The sequence below is a fragment of the Brienomyrus brachyistius genome, chromosome 19, assembly GCF_023856365.1.
Source record: "Brienomyrus brachyistius isolate T26 chromosome 19, BBRACH_0.4, whole genome shotgun sequence".
Lineage (NCBI taxonomy): Eukaryota > Metazoa > Chordata > Actinopteri > Osteoglossiformes > Mormyridae > Brienomyrus > Brienomyrus brachyistius.
Window position 1 is genome coordinate 7,463,238 of NC_064551.1, and position 15,401 is coordinate 7,478,638.

General features: G+C 40.9%; 1 protein-coding gene across 2 annotated transcripts; it reads right to left on the reverse strand.

The window, feature by feature from the left end:
* Positions 1 to 1,481: 1,481 nt before the first annotated feature.
* Positions 1,482 to 15,050, reverse strand: slc30a2 (solute carrier family 30 member 2). 2 transcript variants are annotated; one of them, XM_048985755.1, is made up of 9 exons: positions 14,949 to 15,050; positions 14,752 to 14,855; positions 7,719 to 7,927; positions 5,120 to 5,266; positions 4,314 to 4,467; positions 3,370 to 3,589; positions 3,003 to 3,108; positions 2,412 to 2,546; positions 1,482 to 2,305 (listed from the first exon to the last, which is right to left on the reverse strand). In XM_048985755.1, the coding sequence occupies exons 2-9, from the start codon at positions 14,829 to 14,831 to the stop codon at positions 2,160 to 2,162; spliced, it is 1,197 nt and encodes a 398-aa protein (XP_048841712.1). In that variant the 5' UTR covers positions 14,832 to 14,855; positions 14,949 to 15,050; the 3' UTR covers positions 1,482 to 2,159. The 2 variants fall into 2 exon arrangements, with proteins under 2 accessions (XP_048841712.1, XP_048841711.1); XM_048985754.1 differs by having other exon boundaries at positions 14,752 to 15,020.
* Positions 15,051 to 15,401: the final 351 nt, after the last annotated feature.

A 15,401-nucleotide genomic window follows, 5' to 3' on the forward strand; every position in this document is an offset into this window, starting at 1 on the left:
CAATTAACGTTCATGTAGCTATTTTGATTTTAAGTTTTTGTAACGTTTTGATTCGTAAGTACTGCGCAAAGTTATCTGTTCTGTATTTTGTCTTCGGTAACATTTTCCTGTTAAAGTTCAACATCGTTATCCTGCTTCGCAACCTGTGACTGGTTTGGCAATTCAAGTGACAAGAAACAAAGCAGGGATTTCCTGGTCTTTTTCATTGTAATACCGTCTTATTTAACAATTAAATTTTTTTTTATCTGCTACAGTGTTCCTCTGATCAGTAAGAACAAAAAGATTTTAAAAAGACTTAACCACAATCCGTGTTTAATCCGAATGACAAAAATATGAGAAGATCGTTGGTTATCATCTTTAGGTTTCATTTTGATTGCTTTATTCATTGGCTATTAATTTGGTTTAAAAATGAAATATTTACATCTAAAATATATCCTTTCCTTATATCAAAATTGACCAAAATATAGACTTCTGCAATAATATTCAGTGATAAATAGCAGCTAAGTCCTCAGTTTGTAATATTCTTATATTGGCAGTCTGATCTGTAGGCATTTCAGGCCAAAATATATCCCCAGCATTGCCTAAATTAACAAGAATGCATCAGCCACTTCTCTTAAAAAAATGAATTCATATTTTTATACTGCCGCCACCACGATGTGCGATGTTCTACATCAACAATCCGATAAAGGCATCAAACACGACAAAGTATCTGCATATGTTGCAAGCAAATTGCGTCGCCGTGACGCCAAGGAACGTCGTTTGACCTTTGTTGCTCTTAGCACAATACACATCACTGTACATATTTTATTTTTCCTCTTTTATATGCATGTTTTTCTTTTTTTTTTTAGTTACATTTACGATCACAAACACGCCTGGATGCCGACCTCCCCCAGAGAGGCACATGTAAGGGTGGGAGAGGGTGTGAAACCTTGGTGGGTTTGCTCTGTCCAGCGCTGGGAGTATTCCAGACCTCTGGAATGTAGTTTAGACAGTAATGGGGGTGATACGACCAGAAGGGAAGCACCACGTAGTGGAGGAGGAAGAGCGTTAAGCACTCATGGGGCAGAATGTACTGTCATTTGGAGTAACTATAATCTTAAAGGAGGAGATCTTATTTTAAACAGTAATGTTTACATTAATGCTAAGTTTTATTGTGTTTTCCTAAATAAGTTTTTATTGTGGACCGTCTTGCATGAAAGTCTTTCATTATCCTTGCACAGAAAAGTGCGTGTAAAGATTTAACTCTCAGATCAAAGCCCCTACACTGAAAGCTGGTGCATGACGTCCTACGCAGTCTGAGTCTTTAGGAGGGGCTAACGTGTAGCACCATTAATGTAGCTTAGCCTAGCTGCCTCTTTTACGTTCCTGGTGTAAATCAAGCTGGTAAGTTTGCAGTTTTTAAGCTGTCGTTTGGTGAGTGAGCTTCGGTTATTCCTCTGTTATAATCTGGGGGCGGTGGGGGGGGGGGGGGGGGTGGCCTGTGTGTGTAATGTGTCTAATGAGATTCTTCGCCTTTTGTGTAGGGGGACTTTTGTGTCATTTTTTTTTCTGATAAAAACTCTTCGATAGGCACATTTCACCACTGTGTTTTCCCGCCTAAGCATCTGATCTGGAGTAGGACCAGGGGTCTAGTGAACTTTTCAACCCAAGCAGCAGACGCTGGTGTCCTTCACATATTTCTCACTGCCATGTCCATTTCTCCTGCCCCCTTGTAATCACAGTGCTATTTTTGTGCATTCGCTGTCGCTTTTCTAAAACATGCCAGATAATCAGAGCCGTCCTTGCGCCATATCTGTGTGTTATCATAATGGAAAAAGCAATATTGGCCAAATAAGGAATTTCCCCACCAAACTGCCAAGGTGAATACGCATTTGAGAGACCAAAACTAGTCCTCAGTATTGTATTTGATTTTTGTTTTCCAGAAACTGGACAGACAAATGTCTTTGGTGTGGCAGCAAGCTCGTTTGATGTAGCTCTACAAAGGCCAATGGACTGAAACACTTTCCGACTTTACGATGTTGGTGCTCTTAGACGTAGATTCCAGTTCTGGCTTGGAATGCCTTTGGTGGTTGATTACAATGAGTATGGGACTTTGACTCTGGCGAGCCGCAGTAGGTGCTCTCATACCTCTGAGAGGCCTACCTGCAGCTGTGAAGGCCTCAGTCTATGGGGTCCTGGCAATGGACACAGCGTTCCATGTCCTCTGTGTAGTGCTCCACTTGGATGGTCGTGCTGTAGAAGCCAAACTTGGTTTGAAGGATCTCCGTGGCTTCCTTTAAGACGCTCTGGGGGTCTGCATTCTCTTCTGGAGAAGGAAAAACAAAAACGACATTGAAGAGGTCGACCTGATAGAAAAGGGAGAATTATTTATCAGATGGCAGGAAGTCGACATGCTGATGGTCCTGTCTCACCTATGGCCACATGCACAGACAGTAGAGTCTGTCCCAAGGTCAGAGCCCAGAGGTGTAGGCTGTGCATGGCCTTCACTGCCCTCAGTGACAGCAGCACCTCCTTCACAGAGTTAAACTCCACCCCCTTTGGTGCTCCTGTATGGAGACAGAGAAGGGTGACTATGGACCATGCATGTAGGTATATCTGCAGGTCTTCATTTTGCCTACTTTACGTACAGGCTGAAATTATTCAGTCTGGTCTCTCAATGCTAAAGTTGTTTATGATTTAAAAAGCTGAGGGAACAGGTAGGCCTATATTGAAGGTCCTTAGAACTGTGATTGGAGCCTGTTTTAAGATGTTCTTAATAAAAAAATAAATTTTTGCAAATTTAGAGGGTGCAACTTGAGAGGATATGTTAAGAGAGATTAGTAATCATTATTTGAAGCAAAAGTCAAAACAAGAGCGAAGAGTGTCCCTATCAACCCTGGGGGGTACTGTGTGTGTTCGGGGGTGCAGGAGGCTAGAGGCTGATTTGCTTCCCGCCAATGTTGAAACAAAACCGAGTCTATTGGCCAAAAAAGTATGATGAGGGTGAAATACAGGGTCATTACCTTCCATTAATATCCGGAAGACGTCCCTCAGTATCGTGATTGTGGTTCCCAGGACGAATACAGAGAACAGGAAGGTACAGATGGGATCTGCGATCTTATATTCAGGCTGAGAGGATATAGAATTAAAGTAATGCATCGATTCACTGAAAAACAATCACAAACGCCATACTTAATACTCCAGGTGTAATAACACACTATGGTTCTGAAATTAAGCCTTGGACTTGAATCGGCTATTTAGAGCAGGTTTGTCCACTTTGTTCAGGATTGGCCATCAGTAGAACAGAATAAACGTGCTGGGAAATGATTTCCTGGATTTGTGTTATTACACAAGAAACTTAGAATCCTTAGTCAGCAAGTGCACACTGACCCGGAAGTAAATGATGGTGGCTGCTACCATCACTCCCACGCTCTGCAGCAGGTCACCCACTACGTGGATGAACGCAGCCTGCACGCTGGTGTTGCCGTGACCTCCCAGGAGGCCGTGGCAGTGGGAGTGGCCAACCGGGCTTGCGCCTCCCTCTTCGATCTTGTGGTACCCTGAGCCATGGTTGTGGAAGGTGGTAGAATGGTGGAGAATATAGGCCATTCTGAGGGAGATGAGAGAGGGATGAAGGGAAGCCGGGGAAGGAGAAGACTGGGGGATTCGTACCTGTACAGTTTCACACGAACATGACAGACCGACATGGTGTGGATGTATACAGTACTGTGCAAAAGTCTCAGGCAAAGAAAATGTGTAAATGATGTTTATCATGTTGGTGTAAAACTATAAAATTACCATCCGGCACACCCATGTATTTTTGACTCCACCACTGGCACACCTCATATGACTCATCAATATCTCATTGGCATTTAAAAAATTTTTTTTTTAGTAATTTAAATAATGAATTAATTGAGTCGGATGTGAAATGTAACAAACGTATGGAATGGCCGAGGTGCCCCTGGGGAGAGGTTTGGGAACCGAAGCGGTTTTCATCTAACCATCCGATGGAATATGAGTAACTGTCTGGAGACCAGGAGAAATTTTTGTTCTGTTTTTATTGGGTCATTCTTAATTTGTATATGTTCTAATGTTAGTCGTGATTCTGTTCTGAGCAGATACATCCTTTCTGCCCGGATAGCTTTAAACACTTCCTGCCTGAGACTGTGGAATAGTACTGTATTTGTATTTGACCATATCTGTAAATGATGTAGGATATACACTGTTAATTAGGGGGTTGCGGTAGGTGTCACCATGTTTATTCAGTAGCAATTGCAATTAGCAATTAAAGCAAAACCTCACAATAATGTAGAGATAAATAAAGAGGGGCTCACATGATGTTAACCAGGACTGCACAGCCAGAGGTGATGAGCATCACGCGACCCTCGATCTCATAGTCGTTCCTGACGATCCGCTCGATGGCGAGGTACACCAGAACTCCGGTCACCACCCAGATGGACAGTACTGACACCAGAGCACCCAGGATTTCTGCAGAAAACAGGGAATGACGTCCTCTGATCCAATGGAGAGGAGTCCAACACCTGGGGATTTGGGACCTAGGGCAGAACCTCTCTGTTCCATCGCATCGTTTAATGATCTTCTCAGCGGCAGCCAGTGGTACCTACATTTCCATATTACACCTGAGGTGTGAGTGAGCCATTGGGTTGCTGTGCAGGGACCTTGCTGTGGACTGCGCAATTTTAAGACCATGAGGGTTCAGAGATGATATATAAGATTATACACTAATACGAGATAATATTTCAGCTACAATTGTGGTGTCAGGAGTAGGTTATCTCCTGCTTAAATGAGCAGAAACAGCAGTGAAGCCCCCTATGAGTGATCAGCATAAACAAATATTGCCTCCATACACAGAATGAGCCATAAAAGATGTTTACTGTACAGAGTTAATTATATCTAGGCTGCTGATCATATGCTTCCCGAAAATAAGTTATACATTTATGCTTTTCCAGTGTGTGCGGCAGGTTATTGACTGCTAAAGTAATTAAGATTAATTAGCCCACTTAGCAGCATGACATTAAGACTGAGGCTTGGGAACTGGGCCGTGCTTGGGGCACAAAATCGGCTTTTTAACAGGACTGAGGAGTGTGTGGTTTGGACTAAACTGGCATGCGCGGCTCACCTGACCGGTGCCACCCGAAATTCATGACCTTGGTGGGAGGCCTGGAGGAGATCCACAAGGAGAAGAGGCTGACCATCATGCTGCCGAAATCGGTGAGGAGGTGAGCTGCGTCCGTCATTATGGCCAAACTGTGGGCCAGATAGCCACCTGTGGCGGAGAGAGATACATCCCGGCTAGAGGCATAGAAACGACAGTATTACATCATACAGATAAACAGTAAGTTATAATAAATATGACACAAAGAAGCACAAACAGGATAACAATGTCCAGTACAGCACAAGGGCAGACAGGATAGACAATATTCAGGACAGATGGTTCGGTGATGTTGGTTCAGTAATTTCAGGGCTCTAGGAAAGAAGGTGTTTAGGTAGATTGGGATTCCAAATCAGCCCTGGACTTTTGCCCAGACAGGCCCGCTACACATATCCACAATAAAATTTGACTATTGGGGGGGGGGGGGGTCCCAATAAAAGGAATTGTCAGCCAAGGGCGTTGGCCATTTAATTGGCCCAGTAGGTCGAATAATCTTAGTTCTGAGAACTGAGGTAACATTTCCTGATAAAAGATTTTTAAAAGAGACCAGAATAACTTAGTACACTTCACCCCCCCCCCACCCCTCCCACACTACAAACTTCTATTTCCTGAGCTATTAGAGGTTAAATAATGAATAGCAACAGTCGTCTGAAGCCTGGAAATTTGCTTGGATTTCACTCTGTGGTTCGCTTTGGTCATTGGCTGTATTCTCTGTGTAACACTTTGATTTATGGGCCTGAATTTGCAGACCCTCTGGTAGAGTATGCAGTGCTTTGGGTCGGTGCTTAGCCGCAGCTGGAGGTGTATCGTGGTGAAACACTCTCAGAGGCAGTGACATGCACAGACTATTTGAGGGGCAGGTGCTCAAATGAGGGGGCACGACCGACTAGGTGTGGGGGGGGGGGGGGGGGGGCAGCTCCCCTTGGTTTTTCGAAAGGAACAACTTACAACATCAAAAGGGGGACATTTCAATCATTCGTGCTGAAGGCAAGCCCCCCCCCCCCCCCCATATGTCCACTCAGAGGGACACTGTGTTCCTCTATAATTTGTAAGCTGTTGTCTCTTCTTGGAATTTAAATGACATCATTAGCAACTTTCCCACTGAAGTTCAGGAACCTAGTTCCTGGTTCCAAATCCCTGGGCTGTATTTCCTGGCCACTTTTAGTTTGTCGCTTTCCCATCGCATAACAGGAGCTTGATGCTAAATAAGCATGGGAGATGCAAAGAAACTTGTACATTAAACTTCACATAACTTCACAAAACTAAACCCCCACCCCAAAACGATGGAGGAATATATTTTTTTTAATTCTTTGTTAGTTCCTGGGTGGGTTAGTCACACGGTCTGAAAATAGGGGACAAATTGTGTCCTGTATTGGTTCAGAATGAGACATAGCATTTTATTTATATGGCCCACAACATGTACAGTACTGTGCAAAAGTCTTAGGCAGGCAAAGAAAATGATGTTTAGATTATCCTCGTGTTGGTGTAAAACTATGATATTATGCCTGTCAAAGCGACCGTCCAGTGCAGCCATGTATTTTTTGACTTGGCCACTAGCACACCTGATACAGCTAGTCAATCTCTCACTGACTTTTTACACCAATATAATTAATTATTTAACTGAGCTGTTGGTGAAATTCAACAAAATCATGGAACGGCTGAGGTGCCCCTGAGCAGAAGTTTGGGAACTGAAGCGGTGTTCATCCAGCCATTCAACTAGGTATCAGTAACTTTTTAGAAAACAGAAGAAATTATTACTAGTTTTTATTGTGTTACTCTTAATTTGCACATGTTCTAATGCTAAATTGTGTTTTTTGCTCTAAGCCAAAGTACACTTGCTACGCAGATAAACAGCTTTAAACATTTCTTTGGACTGCCTGAGACCCAGTACTGTGTATAAGTCATTATTTCATCAGGCCAGCAGATCGATCTTTGGCTGTCCAGAGAATAAAAATGATGCAATGTTCTTCCACTAATAAGTGCTGGCAAGTTTCACTGGAGGCAACCGGCAACATTAGACGCAGATATATCGGTTATCAATTGAATTTTCTGATGCAGAAATATGGAAACACAAGCAGAAAAATGCATTAATGGATTTAATCTAATTGACGCAAAAATAATTCCATCTGCTCATTTTTTGCTCCACTACTTCTATCTCTTTTTCACGCATTTCTGCATAACCTTTGGATTCACGCTGGTGCTTGTGTCCAACCAATCAGCATAACTTTTCATTATAAGCCCCACCCAGTAGTTTCCTGCAACAGAGTAGGGTCTAAAAAAAAGTTCAGGAACTGGAGTTCCTGTGGTGGGAACCCGACAGGAGTACTGGCTTCCTGAAAAAGGTCCTGGTTCCTGAAATAAGTTCCTGCAGTGGGAAAGCACATTTTCTGAAGTGAATTATGAAATATCTATGAAATTATGAAATAAAGGGATCTCAGTCCTGCTCTAGTGTTACAAATCCTCGGCCCGTCACCTTTCTTATGATTACCAGACAAATCTCCTCAATACTGGAGACCAGGCAGAGTACACATCTCACAGCAACACTGGACCCCCATGTGATCCTTACCTATCACCTCCCCAATCATGAAGACCAGACAGACAAGAGAAGCGATGTACAGCTTCTTACGAGCCAGAAGCTTCTCCGGGGTTTCTCCACCCGAGGCCCTGTTGCCGTGGCAGTGGGTACCGACGGGTTGTTTGAGCTCGATGGCCCCCGGTACATCCCCATTCTCAAATGGGAAGCTGGGGTATCCTGGCTTGGACCCTGGAAAAGGGCTGGAAACAGTGAAGTAGATTGAAACCCATTGTTTCTACTAACAGTGAGAAGTACAAAGTACCACACTTCATTCGTCTTATAGAAGACGAAGTCTGTAAGTGTATATTCTAGCTATTATTTAGACCTTTTGAATATTTTAAACTAGGACATAGATTCAGTTCAGTATGGCAAACAGACTCAATGATCATCAATTCTGAGATCCATTATCCTGTGCTTTAGACCCCCCTGCCTTTAACAGATAGCAGTCAAGTCCCCAGAGATCAGGACTTCATTACACCATTGTCCTCTTTTCACGCCACATACACTGATCCCAGATCGCATTTAAAAATTCAATCAGCACAGCAAACAAAGAGTGTGCTAGCTGCCTAGCCCGCCTCCGCACCCCCCCCCCCTAAGAGGGGTAGTGATGATGGGGCTAATGAGCTGGAAAAGCCTAATCATGACTTACAGGACCTAGCCCCGCACCCCCCCCCCCCCCACAACTACCCACCTGGGGACATAACAGCGTCAAGAGGAGCTGGCCAAGCGGAAAAGATAGTCTGTTTAATCACTCTGCCAGAGACATTGGTGTGATTGCCTTCCTGATGTGTGTGCAGGGTAGATCCCAGAATTAGCCACACACATGCATGCATATAATGGTTACCATGGCACAGATGGGCCCCACACAGTTTCACAGAAATTTCATTCCTATTAACTGATCAAATTTCATCCAAAAGTTTTAGAACGTTTTCAGAATGAGTAATTCATCTTTAGAAATCTTTTTTTTTCCTTTTAACAGAATTTACGGTGAATATCTAGTTGACTTAATCGTGGTCTCTTAGGCGCAGATACAATCGTATAATGGTACATTTATTGGATTTTAATTAGCTCACAAATTTGATAACATCTCAGACAATCTACCCTCTTTCAGTCAAATTACTTCCATAATTTCAATATTACAGATCCAAAATTTGCAGACTCCGTTGACCTGCCTACAGACACTTACTAAATGCCTTTAAAGACCTGCCACTTAATGCTTTTTCTTTCCTCAGTGGTCACTTGATTGAATGTAGGACTGGAGAGCTGGTCCTGTTAGACGAGTGGTAGTACATGGCCATTTGAGAATTGTTTAGGTGGAATACATTACGTTTAACACTGGTAACTTGATTTGCGGTGTGTGTTGTATCTTATCTAATGTTTACCTCCGTCTATTCAATAGCACTCACAATATACAAATTTCACGATTAGTGTCATTGTTAAAAAAAACACTTCAAGAAATTCTGTACAATTTAAATGATCAAACAATGGAGCTGATCTAGGCGTTGGGATGGTCTCACTTGCACTATGACAGAGTCACTCTGCTCACCTCCCCCGCACATTCACCTTAGGTCCTCCTTGTATCTCTGGTCACCGCAGTGCACTGTTCACTCACTGAACAGCCTGGAAACCAGGCGGTGTTCATAAAATGGCAGCTTTGCATGCACTATAATCTATTTCCTGCTGCTTGTTTTCCACTAGAGTAACTGTGGTAAAGTACCCCAAGTTTAGAAGTAACACCTTGAAAATATCTAGTACAGCCTTTCAGTTAATGGCAACTACAGTGTGGATGTGTCCTTAGGGATTGTGGACCTCATTCTCAGCTGTAACAATTATTTGCTAAACTGAGCAAATTAACCTTTGTCTCACACTGATGGAAAAATGGATGGAACAAGAGAATTCTGTGCACTGGAGGGAAAGAATCTGCTCACAAATGTTGAATAATAACTCAGTCAGACTATGAAAAATTCGACCATTAAAATCTCGGCACTTCACTGAGGTTTTTTCAGTTTCTGCAGAAGTAGCCTAAAGCTGCCCCATTCACCATCCGTTAGTAGCCCCCATGTTTCAGTTGTCAAGTCATATTAAGCCTAAAATGGAGGCTCTCATCTTATAATCTGCAGTGGGCAAAGAATTTTATGTCAGTTCGCCAGTGTCCTGCATCAAATCAAGTAGGAATAGTATGAAACAGTCAATAAAATTCAGTCAAGAGACTGAACTTTGGAACTTCTGGTAAAAGAACTGAAATGTTTTGCTCAGCAGTTGGAAATATATTTTATTATATATTTTATTATACATGTATTATATATGGAGCCTTGGAGGCTCATACCTTCTGGCTGGGGGTGTGAAGTCCACCCCCTCTCCGTGAGTTGGTGGAGTTTCCCCATACTCCACTCTCCTCCCTCAGTCCAGAGCCTTACAGTGAGGCTAACAGACAGTTGCCCATAAGACATATATTCACTGTGATGGACTAGCAGCAAGTGTCTGACAGAGTAAGTGGTTGGAATATGGATGGGTTTTAGAGCACAGGCAGAGCCGGTTAAGTTACAGCACAGAGTGTTATTTGTATCTCTTTGTTCTTAGTTCCATAGCCAGTTGAACACAGTGCGGTCACAGTGAGTCATGACAGGAATCAGACAGAAAACTTTGTAGATTTTCCTGTAGGACACTCCTGGGGGACTGATTCGAGGCATTTCTGTCTTCCAGTAATTGTTCCTGGGTCTAAAGCTTTCAACTACAGGCCCTGGAGATCATAGATGGAACAGCCCATTTGACGTCTTTTAAATACTGACGTCCGATGATGGCAGAAGGGGACGTAAATCAGATTCGGCTGAGACGTTTTGTTGGATTATGCTGGTTCTGTTACACTGATTACTGAAGCGCTTCTCAGTCCTCGTAACCCCGCCCCTGCCAGAATGTTTCCATTCCAACCCCACCTTAATCAGGCCTACACAGTCCTCAATAGGCTAATAATGAATGTGGCAGGTTGAAAGCCGTGTGGGTTGAATGAAAACAGGCAGGAACAGGATTGTCAACTATTGGATTAGTGAATCCAGTGTCTCTCATAAACTCACTTTATAGCTATTACATGTCAATGGACAAAAAAGTGGGGCTGGTCAATACATGTCCCCCACTAAAGAGGTAAGGCAACATCCCTATAATTTAAAGATGCTTCCTCAACGTCTGCAAGCAGTCCAGGTGCTTCCTTTGATAGCATTAATGAGGTTCAGGGGCAATTGTTTCAAGAACAAGGCCCTGGCCACATTTATTGTCTTACTCTCCACATTTCACAGTGGGCAGCCTGTTTGTAAAGCTCTGCTTTCCATATGTGTAAAGCTCAAACTGGTCGACATTCATTGTCAGTGGCTTGCTGAGGGCTCTCTAAGGGCTCCATCAATAAACCATCGACTTAGCTGATGATAAGACCGTGACCCCAATGAAATGAGTTCATGAGGAGAGACCATCGAGACGTCAAGTAAAAGGGTGTCCACTGTCCACTCAATGGCAAAACACAGGCACGCCATGGATGTTCACAGCCCACATATGCTCAGACGGACCCCAAAATCTGCATTCAATACTCCGGACTGGATTGGAGCCCGAATTTCTGCATTTGTCTTGATCCCGATTTCAGTGGACTGTTGAAGTCTGCAAGGGGCAGCTGAGGGCATGTTTGTGAAATACAGCAGACAAGAGCTCTTATCTTTTATAAATGGAATAATTTCACAATAATCAGACTCCCGGAAGGTTTTTCTAGCCATAACAGAAATTATAAATGAATTTCGGTTTTCAAAAATGGTGACTTTTATACATCATACAATGAAATCAAATTCGCGTGTTGGACTGCAATAAGGTTTCTGAGAATGAGAGAAGTTTCAGGGCATAATGGTGCAATGAACATATAATTATATTAACAGTTATTAGATGCTTGCTGTCCTAGAACACACTTAGTTCATCAGATTAGACCCTTTTCTACAGGGTTTAACATCACGGTTTGTACTGTGTTGTCTGCCGACCCATTTTACTGTGTTTTTTTATATTTATATAACAATGGTTGCCAGACAGATTTACAATTGTATTCTGCTGAACTTGCAGTTGGCAGGTAACAGATGACCTCACTGGAAACCCTACCTTGGCATAAACTTATATCTGACAGATGGTTCACTGGTATATCTGTTCCGTCGGTCGTCAATCAATTTTTATGTGATTTTGCGAATTCTTACAAGCAGGTTGTGGCAAAGCGTATGACTAATTTACGGGCATCTCCCGCGATTTACGCACGTACTACAGGGCTCAAAATAAATTTCCCAAAAAAGGAGTTACGGCTACGGTTAAACGCTGTGGCTATTTTGATATACAATTTGCGCTCTTTTAGAGGGGAAATGGCATTGTTGTTAGGAAGCTGGATTTGGACCCGCAGTGCTGGAGATTAAATGTACGGATAGATTCCAAATAGGCCTAATAAAATTAATAATAATAATAATGACCATTGTTATCATTATCTTCGTCGTTGTTATCACCATCATCACTATTAAATAAGTAAAATAAAGAAACGAACGGGTATATTACATGAAACGATTCGTTATAGGTGTCCGCTGAGAAATTTATCAATAAACTTTTGCGGACCATACGATACTGGTTTCTGGCAGGCTATCTGTTATAATGGCGCTGCGGACTGCTGGATATGACTGATAACGCATGTACGAGAGGCTGGTTTAATGCTTAAGGGAAGTCGTTGTTCAACATTGTGGTAGATAAGTGGTCATTTAGCAAATGCTCTGGATTTGAACTTGAGATGCTTGATTTTTACTTATTTTGTCAGTAGGCCTACAGGCTAAAATAAACTGGCACTCATCCAGAAAAGTGAACTTTTGTGTTAACGAAATATTCTGCATTACTGTGCATACACAATAATACTATAGTACTATTACTATATATTTTTTCTATTTTATGCCGTCAAAAATGTATTTTTTGTAATAGCTAAAACAGGGGTAACGTAATAACATTTCGTATTTCGTTGTGTGGAAGGTGCTATACATTAGTGTAATAAAAAATACATTGATCCCCACAGATCGGTAGCATTAAAAATTACACTGATTGCGATGTAATATAGCAATATGCAGCTCCATGGTCGCGTGCGAAGTAGTATTTCATGTTTCCGATGTATTACTGTCATTAAATTGCCTAAACCTGCAGTTCCGACCCTTAAGATTCAGAAAATACCACAAAACATTTTTAAAATGAAATGTTTCGAATTATGCCTAAATCAATGCCAGTGATTTAATCTGTAAATTGCCTGCTAAAAACAAACAAACTCGAAAGTCTTAGAGATAGAAACTCAAGCTTATATTTTTCTGATTTCCTTTCCAGGATATAGCCCACGTAACTGCCATACGCGTACGGTTACTCAGCTACAACGCGAGTCTCAGGAGAAGTAAATGGAAATAAATCTTTCCATGGTAAGAGCTAATAAGGAGATATTCATGAAATACGGGAAAAAAACTTTTGTACAATAAAGGACATAAATAATAAAATAACATAGTACTTACTTTATATAAATTACCAAATTCTTGTTTAACAGAAACATGCGGTTACTATTAATTAGCTACATACATGTGGATGTATAATATATAATTTAGTTGTATAGTTATTTTATATTTTACGTGTTCTTCAATGTCATTGCTATTGTCGGCGCTGTTTGTATGTGGATTTCTTATCATTTTGCGAAAAACATATGAGAAACATAAAGAAAAAAAATCTATTTTCAAACGCGTAGAAATCGCACATTTTTCTTTTTGTTCTTTCCTTTATTATATTTAAATTGTGATGCGTACTGTTAAAATTGCTGTTTATGGTTTCTCTAGGAGAAAAAAATGAGTTCTTATATTTAATATTTCACGATATTAAATTTGTCGGTAGGCCAAATTACAGACTACTGGCTATTCATAAACAGCATTATTTTCTGTTTAAACGGGTTACGGAAATACTGTATAATATATGCGTATTAAATGCATATTTTCGAAAAAAAAAAAGATTTCGAAAAAAACTTTGCATGTAATCCTTCTCTGTTGTGCAATCGTCACAAGATGCCTGGTAACGGGAGATGGTGGGTTTATTTAAACATATTAGCATTCGGGCAGGCACGCGGGGCCATCCATCTAATGCTGTCCTAAATGAAGCCAGGCGTGGAAATGAATTTGTTCATTCACATAAAACATTTCACACACTGCCTAGTTATTGGCATCGGGCATATAGAACATCACGGATTTCTAAGAATATGACGGTCGGTAATGAAAGCGGTATTCAGATATGCAATATAATGAAATCTTACATGAAATGGCTAATAATTAAATGGATTTCAGGAGAGAGCACGATATCCGCATTGGGGGCAAGACGGCTGTTCGACTAGGCAAAAACATTACGATATCGATACAATATCTGACTGACAATAAATTTTTTAGGACACATTTAAAAAATAAAAATAATAATAATTACTACTACTACTACTACTAATAATAATAATAATAATAATTATTATTATTATTATTATTATTATTATCATTTGGATTACATAAAGCAGTGGGCATAGTCTGCGTGTAAAAATTCTACGTTCCCTAGCAATTTCTTGTGATTCATTGATTTGTCTACAAAGCCCTTAAATCAAACACCTGCAATAATACCAAACGCTGAATATGTTCATTTTCTACTTAAGTAATGAAAAGGCATACTTTTCATTAGTTATAAAGCAGACCAGATTAAACTGAACTATTTAATTGGGCAGTAAATATAAATAATTGAGAATCCGGCTAAATTAATCAAAATTACCCCATTAAATAAACAGTTTGTCATTTGTTGATTTTAAATCATTCAAAGCCGTCCTAAGTATTCCAGCATATCTCTGTAGTGCAGACATGAAGTCGCATGAATAATCAAAATTCAACAGTTGACTTCTAAATTCCAAATTTGTAGATTATGTTAAATACAACAAGAAGCCAAATTAAAATGACGGATGATGCATCGTGAAACCTACCTTTTCAGTTTCAGAGAATACATTTTCGCATTTTTCTCGTTAATAAGATGAGATTTCTCAGAATTCACAATGCTGTCCATGATCACGCAGCCTGTCTATAGGAACTGAGAGGTAAATAACTATTGATATGTACAAAACGTATTGTGTTTCACAAGAAAAGAAATGTAGTTTTTATATTATATAATACATAGTCGTACAAGCCATCCCAGTTCACAAAAAAATATATCCTTCAGGGTAAAACTGATAAAAGAGACACCGTCTCAGCGATCCCCCTGTTGTATTTTGGAGAACGAAGGAACTTGAATGAGTGAACGGGTTTTGATGCAGATGGAAATTACAGCAGTCCGTTTAAAGGTGGCATGTCTTAAAACGTCCTCCGACCAAAAAAGCGTTACATTTACGGTATGTCCCTTTAATGAAGTGCAAGGCACCGAAATATTGTCATTCACGTCTTGAATGGCCTTAGTAGACTACTCTCAGTTACATGTACTCTATAGGCTACGCATCACACCTATGGATTCATATTAAGTGAATCACATAGTTAGGTAAGTATTCAGATTTTTTTCTCCGTTGAACTTAACAAAACTACACCTAAACGTATACTGTCCTGCACAGTTGTAAAATATTTCGAAAAAATAAGAATTCAAATA

What these genes read in the sequence shown, in the direction of transcription:
- slc30a2 (XM_048985755.1), bottom strand. Translation starts at nt 14,831, where the DNA reads ATGGACAGCATTGTGAATTCTGAGAAATCTCATCTTATTAACGAGAAA. An exon ending in TTTCGGGTGGCACCGGTCAG is followed by an intron (nt 4,468 to 5,119) that starts GTGAGCCGCGCA and finishes TGTTTTCTGCAG; the next exon opens with AAATCCTGGGTGCTCTGGTG. An exon ending in CTTCCGGATATTAATGGAAG is followed by an intron (nt 2,547 to 3,002) that starts GTAATGACCCTG and finishes GTCTCCATACAG; the next exon opens with GAGCACCAAAGGGGGTGGAG.